The sequence below is a fragment of the Neltuma alba genome, unplaced genomic scaffold, assembly GCF_004799145.2.
Source record: "Neltuma alba isolate B1F8T4 unplaced genomic scaffold, ASM479914v2 tig00008370_pilon, whole genome shotgun sequence".
NCBI lineage: Eukaryota > Viridiplantae > Streptophyta > Magnoliopsida > Fabales > Fabaceae > Neltuma > Neltuma alba.
This window is the reverse complement of record NW_021635001.1, coordinates 9,956-18,852: the sequence shown is the minus strand read 5'-3', so window position 1 is coordinate 18,852 and position 8,897 is coordinate 9,956. Positions and strand designations below refer to the sequence as shown.

The 8,897-nt window shown below is 37.6% G+C and overlaps 3 protein-coding genes across 3 annotated transcripts; 2 read left to right on the top strand and 1 right to left on the bottom strand.

Moving 5' to 3' along the window:
• Positions 1 to 861: 861 nt before the first annotated feature.
• LOC114753999 (LOB domain-containing protein 12-like) lies at positions 862 to 1,635 on the bottom strand. The gene is made up of 2 exons (XM_028942715.1): positions 1,444 to 1,635; positions 862 to 1,309 (listed from the first exon to the last, which is right to left on the bottom strand). The coding sequence occupies exons 1-2, from the start codon at positions 1,597 to 1,599 to the stop codon at positions 968 to 970; spliced, it is 498 nt and encodes a 165-aa protein (XP_028798548.1). The 5' UTR covers positions 1,600 to 1,635; the 3' UTR covers positions 862 to 967.
• Positions 1,636 to 6,666: 5,031 nt separating this feature from the next.
• LOC114753997 (L10-interacting MYB domain-containing protein-like) lies at positions 6,667 to 7,606 on the top strand. Its single transcript, XM_028942714.1, has 3 exons — positions 6,667 to 6,837; positions 6,966 to 7,269; positions 7,557 to 7,606. Exons 1-3 carry the CDS (start codon positions 6,667 to 6,669, stop codon positions 7,604 to 7,606), a joined length of 525 nt encoding a protein of 174 aa, XP_028798547.1.
• An 81-nt stretch (positions 7,607 to 7,687) lies between these two features.
• Positions 7,688 to 8,427, top strand: LOC114753995 (uncharacterized). The gene is made up of 2 exons (XM_028942712.1): positions 7,688 to 7,818; positions 7,902 to 8,427. The coding sequence occupies exons 1-2, from the start codon at positions 7,689 to 7,691 to the stop codon at positions 8,363 to 8,365; spliced, it is 594 nt and encodes a 197-aa protein (XP_028798545.1). The 5' UTR covers position 7,688; the 3' UTR covers positions 8,366 to 8,427.
• The last annotated feature ends 470 nt before the right edge of the window (positions 8,428 to 8,897 follow it).

The following is an 8,897-nucleotide window of genomic DNA, read 5'->3' as shown; positions in this document are numbered from 1 at the left end:
ATTACACGCAAATTTTATTTCACAACCTGGCTATTATTAGGAACTCATGCTTCGCAGGCCAAAAACATTTAATTTTGTTCCTTCGGTGTTTGTTATAACAACCCTTTCGATGGTTCTTAATGTACAAGTTTGACTATAAACCGTTAATTTTTTTATTTAAATATCATTTGTTTTGATACTCGTAAACCCAACTCTATTTTATGTTGTTCCACTACTACTCGTTCATCATTCCCCTGCGATACCTCCCACTGTTAACGTCCCGCAGAGTGCCATTTGACAATAATAGAAATGAAAATAATACTCTCACCGTTTTTAAATATAAAACACATTTTTACACTATAAAACGAGTCGTAGACAAAAAGAGTAGTAAAGATTTGGCACAAACTGTCTTTAGGCTGTTTGATTCTGACATTTCCATGTGCACGCAACACACACATACGTACAGGACTTGCAAACAAGTAGAAACTGTAGGCTGATCACATCCTAGAACTTGAATTCAGGTACTCTTAAGATCAAAGGACGGATTCTGATTGGGGAAATGAAGCGTTCTTGGTTTCAGGAAGTTTCAGTTTGAAAGGAGTCGAATTCCAAATCGAACACAAGTTTCTAGAGGGGAAAAACTTCCTGGAATTTGGCTTTTGCAGACCATAAGACATATTATATAATTATCAGAATGCCGGGCCTTTGTTTTTTAAAACCCCCACCGACCCTGGCCTCAGTGCATTAATTTACAAGCACCTCGGTTTAACAGGTTCGCTGATTCAGAGCACTCTAGATTACCCCGTTAGTACTTATAATCACATGCTAGAGTTGACCCCATATTACTCCCAGCTTCTGTCCTCAGCCACAAAATAAACCAGGTGCAAAGAACTTTTCGTCTTTCATGTTATAGTATAGAAGAGGACTTGCGAAAATAACGACAAAACAAAAATGGCCAGGAAAGGCGAAGCGGGTGAGAAACTATTATTCAAGAAACCATGTCATGTCCAAAGATGCTCTCTATCTTGAGAGAGTGATCGCGATGGATTACATTGCCAGAAGAAGCTAAATTGAGATGCTGAGGAAGGTCATTTTGGAGAAAGTATGATTTGGGGTGATCTGGTGGGTATGGCAGCATCACCGGATCATTCTGCATCTGGATGCAGAGTATCTCTGCTTGAGCCAGCGCCAGCTGCATTTGAAGCTCCGACACCTGGTTTTGCAGGTACGATATGGCCCCGACACAGCCATAAACCGGGTCTCTCACTCTCGCATTAGCTTCATACACCAGACTGCTCACCGCATCGGCTCTCTGGTGCACCGGAAGTTCCTGAATCATTCGTTATGCGAGAAACATAAGAAACCAATACTTGAAAGATGGAGTCTTACTTTTTTCGTCACTGTGACTGTGAATGTTGGATGAAGAAGCAAACAAAAGAGGGGAGGGAAAGTGGGGTGAAGAACCTGTAACATTTTGCTGACGTTGCTGGCGCCAAAAACCTTGTGGACGATGGCGAACTTTTGGGAATCATCGGAAGGGAAATAGGGAGCAAAAATGCAGTCTCTGGCGCATCGGCGTCTGAGCAATTTGCATGAAGCGCAGGGGGAATTCCCACCCATTTTGGCCTTTTTGCTTTCTGATGGGATGCAACGACAAAGCCAGAGAGTTGGGGAGGCATGACTTTAGCAGCGTTCTTATTTATAATGTGGCCTGCGGCGCCTGGCCCAACCTCCGCTGCCAATCATATTTTATTTAGTACTCTACATGAGTGAGAGGAATCAATCGGCTATTCAGCTATGAGTAGGCTCTTGGGTTTTTAATTTTATATTATCTTGAATAGATATTGATGATGATTTGATTCAACGAATTAATAATGCCTCTTTTTAGGTTTTTTTCCCCTGTTTGATTTGTTTGTTAGCAAATTTTACTTGTTCACATTCTACTGGCCAAGCAAAATCAGGAAATTTTGATCGAACGGATTAAAAATGAGACGAGTTGTGATGAAGTGAGAGTTTGAAGTGTTTGGTGCAAGTTGTGTTAGAAGTAGAGCTGGTAATATGGGTTGAGCCCGCAAGCTCAACCCGCCAACCCCCTAAGAAGTGACGGGTTTAGTTGATAAAAATCAGACTCGTTTTAAAACGAATATTTTGATCCCGCAACAGCTAAGATTGAACCCATAGCGGGCTAACCCGCAGGGTTGACGGGCCGGCCCGTTTTATTTTATTTTATTTTTAAAAATTTTTTCGTCCCTCAAATATAATTATGTTTACTTCTTTGGTTATTTATCTCATTCTTATTATTTAAAATTATCATAATGTAATATATCTTTTACTTTGTATTATGAATTTTACTTATGACAAAGTTAGTTGAGCAAAAAGAAGGCGATTCTACTTATGAAGCGTAACCAGATAATTTCATATCTTCATATCATTCTTTAAATTATATCAACATTGAATGGTAGCTCATGGTTAAGTATTTGATAGTGATTTGCAACATTGTGTTTGTATTATTATTAATTTAAATTTTTAATGTTTTAATTTGGGATATATGTTTAATAATTTAGGATGATATATCATGTATGCTTTATAGTAGTATTTTGAAATGTTTAGAACTTTGGATTTCATATTTTATTTATAATAATTTCTATATGCATATTTTATTTTAGGTATTTAAGAATTAGAATAAATTTTATTAAAAGAAAACAAAAGGCACCAAAAAAATTTTAACAAAAAAAGTGACGGGTTGGCGGGCCTAACCCGTTAACTCATCCTGGCGGGTTGGATTAGAAAAATATCATCCCGTCAGAAATCGATTTTTTTATGACTAGCCGATCGGTCTTTGAGCCTATCACAAGCCAACCCATTGGCTCTAGTTAGAAGCGGAGAAACTGAATCAGTGGGCAATTTTTTTTGGGGGGGGGGGGGGTTCTCAGTAGCGACGGCGTTACTCTGTGTTTGAATGAAGATGTTACATTATATCGTATGTACGTACGTTGATCACTACAGCTCCTGACGCCTCAACCTCGTCAAATTCGAATTCGTCTCTCCTTCGGCCTCCGCCTCCTCCATTTTCTTGTATATTGATCAGAAGTGGGAAATTTACAAGTGAATGAAAGCAGGTGTGGTGTAGAGAGTGAAAGAGGAGTTGAATGTTGAAGGTGAAGAGCAGATACGTAGAAGGGGGGCCCACAGGGAGAGAAAGAAGGGATATAAAAACAAGGGTTATGGTTGACGCCGCCGATCTCTAGCGCGCGCGCACACTTGAAATGGCTTCCACGATGTTTGACTCTACACTGACGCGGATAGCTTAGCTTCCCCTCTGAGCTGGTACTGAGCTACTGATTATCAAGAGCGAGGGGTAGGTTTGTAATTAGCGCGCTAAGTCGTTGTTCTTGGAGAGCGAGGAGCGCATGTTTGTAATTACCCGCCAACATTCACGTGAACCCGCACATTATCTCTAACGCCTCTCTTTCTTCCGATGTGGATTGTTTGACTTAACTCTTCGATTAGGATGCTCTTAAACTCTGAAATATCCATAATATAAAAATTAGTTGATTATAGATTAAGTAAGTAAATTAATTATTTATAATAAATAGGTATTATATTTCTTAAAATGTCTATGTTAATCAAATGTCATTTGATGAAATTAACTTTAATATATACAAAGACTACAAGAATTCTTTTTAAAAAAATCGATAAATATAAAAGATAAAGTTAATCGAGATTTTATGTTTATGACCAAATTAAAAGTCAAACTAACTCTTATATTAAGAACAGTAGATGGTACTAGTATTATTATACCACCTCGGGTTCTAAATATAATAGCTAGTTAACTAATTTGAATAAATTAAGAAAATAAATTAAGTTAGTTATTTGTTACAAACAGGTATTGTATTTTCTAAAATATTTTTGCTAATCAAGTATATTGGTTAGAATTATCATTATTAGAATGACTAACTTGAAAAAATAAATAAATAAATATGAGAAATAAAATGAATTGGGGTCTTATATTTATAACCAAAATAAAAGTCAAACAACATACTCCTCCGGTCCTTAATATAGGACTCAATTTTTGAGTTGATTTTGGTCCTAAATATAAGACCCATTTCTCATATTTATCAATTTTCTCTAAATTACCCTTATAGATACTCCCTCAACCATAATCAAGTAGAAGAGGGAGAGGGGGTATTAAGAAAGATGACTATGGTGTTTTAGGAAAAACGTGTCATATTTTTTATAATTAACTAACTTACCTAACTTCTTTAATCTAATCAAATTAGTTAAATGGATCTTATATTAAGGACCGGAGGAGTATTATATTAAGAAACAGAAAGTGGTATTAATCAATTAACAAAGTCCTTCACATAACTTTGCCACGAGCGGTGCTATGCATGATTTATACTCCCTCCAATCCAAAATACACGACATTTTTTTATCAGCTAGGGTTGCTTCAAAATCTCAAGATAGATCGATTTTAATTTGGAGGGTAGTAGATATAATATCAGATAGGATATATGGAGATATGTGTGTGTGTATGTATATATAGATAGTGGAAGCTCGAGAAAACCTGTAAGATTCTTCAATGAACCCTGGATGTTTCTTTCCTCAAAATCTACTGCGTTATATTGGAAGAACAACATATCCTTCCTCATGGTATAGAGGAAACCACGTAATCCAATTTCAAATTCATACTTAGCGTACTCACACGCATATTCTGAATTTTAATTAACAAGATTTTTTTATTGAAAAAACTCACAAATGTTTAATTTAATTTTTTCATTTTAGATAATTGCGAGCGAGCAGCTTCTAGAATATAAGCTAATATCTAATCCGCCGCATTAAAAAACTTCTAACGACGAGAGGGAGAGAGAGATCAAAGATTGATTTGGAGAGTATTTGGATAGAAATCAAATCATAGTTTTAGAAGTGTTTTTACGGTTTACAAAGTAAATATGTAGAGGAATTTATCTCGTTTTACAAAAAAATACATCTAAAATCATGGTTTAGAGGTTGTCAAACACTCCTTTAACAGCGACAGCGATGTTGTGAGCGTTTACATGGTTATGAACTCCTGTCAAACTCAGATTCAGGTTTCATGAGACTGTACATTGTCACTAAGGGGGTGTTTGGCTTTTTTGCCAAACACCCCCAGTTTTTGCCAAACCAAGGTTTTGGGCAAAACCAAGGTTTTGCCCAACAAAACCTCGGTTCCAGATAAGCAGCCGCCTGATCGATTATGCACTTCAATTATTGGCTCTCCCCAACAAAACCTTCAGCTTGCGAAGGACTTGGCTTCAACGGTCAGCTCACGGGAACAAGCACGCGGTATACTCTTCAGCTCACGGTCAAGATGTCTTCCGCCTCTTCTCTCCCATTCATCGCCGTCGGCCTCTCCCTTCAGCTCACCTGAAGATCTCGAGTTGCTCTGTTTCTCACTGGAGAAGAATCGAAGGAAAAAAGCCAGCCATCCGGTCCTGTGTCGTCGGTGAGATCTTCCCATCCCTCAGGAATATCAGCGCCGGCGACGTGTTTCTGGGCTTGCCAAGACATCACCGCGAATTGGGTTCGGCCGATCGGAGCCATCCGGTTCTGATCTCTTCGCTTTTAGTCCGTCTCAGGTCGCCTTGCTCGGTTCCACCTCTCATATCCAGAACTCCGGTAAGCTGCCTCCGCGAACTCCGGTTAGGATTCTCTGGCATGCTGTAGACTTCCGGTCGATTTGAAATGACGTCCGGTCCATTCCCCCCCGGTCGATATTCCCCCCCGGTCGATATCCCCCCACGGTCGATATTCCCCCCCGGTCGATATCCCCCCCGGTCGATATCCCCCCCACGGTCGATATTCCCCCCGGTCGATATCCCCCCCGGTCGATATTCCCCCCCATTTCGGTCTGTAATATATATGTGCTCACCGTAATTATTATGCTTTGAATCATTTCGGTCTGTAATATTACCTCCGGTCGATTTTTTCCCCCCCACACAGCGGTGGTTTCATCGATAACTTTGGATCATTGGTGGCTTCATTTTGTTTCCCCCACACAGCTGTTAATTTCGTTAATTTCGGGCTGACCGTTTGGTTTGGATGCTGGTTTCATTCTGTTGTGTGTGGCTGTTTGTTGTGCAATTTTGGTAGCTGGAAATTTTAAATAGGTGTGTGTGTCTTTTATTGAACATTCGTATGTTGTGTTTTGGAGACAGATCAGTCGATGATGCTGTGTGTATTCGGTTGGATTATGGGTGTTTGTGCTGATGAAATTATTTTTATTTCTCTAATGAAAATCCTACGAATGAGTTAACCAATTTCTATGTTTCAAATTTTGATCAGTTAACCAATAGTATAATTAGTGGTTGAACTTCAATTTTGGTCAGTTAACCGAAAAGAACTCCCTGAAATGATGAGAAAAAAAGTCATTATTAATTTTGCAATATCAATTATTAATGATGATACATTTTGCTAGAAAAAAGAACATGTGGCTATACTTGTTAAATACTATACCTGTTATATCATATCTCCTGGACTAAATGGTATGCTTTTTGGGTTGAACTTGTCATGACTGAACTGTTGTAATTGGTTTATAGCATAATGAATAAAAAAAATAGCAAGGCTTCGTGGGATATAAGAGCCACAAAGATCTTTATTGACCTGTGTATTGAAGAAGTTGAAAGAGGGGGAAGAAGAGGAACTAGCATGACAAAGCCTGCTTGGACAAGTATTGAGGGGAGCTTTACTGCAAAGACTGGGAGGGTTTATACGAAAATCCAATTAAAGAACAAATTTGATACCTTGCGAAAGGAGTGGCAGTTATGGGATAGGCTGCTCCGTGAGACAGGTTTAGGGTGGGATGCTGAAAGGAATACTGTTAGTGCCCCTGATGATTGGTGGGAGAAGAAAATTGTGGTAATCATTTAACTTTATTTGAACTTGTATTTTCTCCCATGTTAACGTTTTTTGTATAATGTATAATATTTTTGGTGTTGAATGCGCAGGAAGTTCCATGCTATGAGAAATTTAGAGAAAGAGGGCTTCAATTTCGGGCTGAATTGACTCAACTCTTTGGATCTGTAGCTGCGACTGGACCACATTCATGGACACCTTCTTCCATGACGCTTCCAAGCGAAGGAGTTCCCGAAAATGATATGGAAGAAGGGTCTGGAGATAGTGATGAAATATTGGGGGCACCAACTGGGATAAGCGGAGAGTTTAATTCGGTCACATTCAATGACAATAGTGGAGGAAGTGGAGGCAACACTGGGATGAGACGGGAAAACAGTCGTGGGGGTAGAAGCACAGGTGGCAGTCGACCTAGTAGCTCATTAGGGGTTAAAAAAAAGGGTGAATCCATGAAGAAGAAGAACACTGCCAGTATGAAAATAGCAGATGCATTAAGCAAGATAGCTCAAGCAAGATAGCTCATTGGCCATGCGCTTAGTAGTAGGATGCAGCAAGAAAGATTTCAGCATTCGGGGGAGACAATTAGTAGACATTTCCATAATGTCTTACTGGCATGCTGTAGACTTGCTATGTCCAATATCAAACCAAAAGATCCAACATTTCAGCATTTGCATTCAAAAATACAGCCCGGTGGTCAATACTGGCCCTTTTTCAAACATGCTATTGGAGCAATTGATGGAACACATATTTCATGCGTTGTTAATGCAACTGAGCAAACAAAATTTGTTAACCGAAAAGGAAGAGTGACACAAAATGTAATGGCGGTTTGCGATTGGGACATGTGCTTCACTTTTGTATTAGCCGGATGGGAAGGTAGTGCGCATGATGCTCGTATATTTGACCACGCTCTCACAACTCCTTCCATGAACTTTCCCCATCCGCCTCAAGGTATATTTTAAATTGCTACAATTTATTTATGCGACACTGTTACAAAACAAAGTTTATTGACACCAATCGTATATTTCATGTAGGCAAATATTATTTGGTGGATGCTGGCTATCCGACACCCGTGGGATACCTTGGTCCCTACAGACGTGAACGCTATCATCTCCCTGATTTTCGAAGGTCATCTGCACTTGAAAATGACAATGAGGCGTTTAATTATTTGCACTCAAGTCTACGAAGCACTATTGAAAGAACTTTTGGAGTTTGGAAGAGTAAGTTTGCAATTTTAGGAAACATGCCGAGCTATGACTTTCCAACACAGGTTCAAATTGTTTGTGCAACAATGGCCATACATAACTTCATTAGATCAACATCCATTTCTGATCCTGGTTTCATTCAGTTTGAACAAGAAGGTTCTTATGCAGAAGAAAATAACGATGATGATGGAGTTGGATCTTCACATATACCTTCATCAATAGAATCTTCATCTCATATGGCTCGACTTCGTGACTCCATAAGAGATCAAATTATTCACTATATACGAGAATAGTCATGTCTTTTTTTATTTCCTTCTTTCTTTTCAGATAATGTAATGTGTTGTTAAAAAAAAAGTACTTGGATAAATATTTTTCGTTGCAACCTCTATTATTAAGACAATTGATATGAAATTTTTTTGTGTGCTTCTTTAATTTTGTGAAAAAAAAAATTATGGGATTTTTTCATCTTTAAAATCTTTAAGAAATGATCATATTTTTTGTTGGCAAAACTAATTATTTTACAAAAAACATATTTAATTACTTTATTAAAAAATATGCGTATTAATTTTAATTATTTTATTAATATATATTATTTATTAATATATATACATATTTAATTATTTTATTAAATTATTTTCCAAAAAATATTTATTTATTTTATTAATTTATATACGTATTAAATTTTTTTATTAATATTATTAATTTACTTCAAATAAACATATATTATGAAATATATCTTATATGTAATTATCATTTAAATTTATGTCCTTTTTTGTAATTTCTACATGTAAAAAGCACTTCTGACAAACCTATCCAAAACACTCT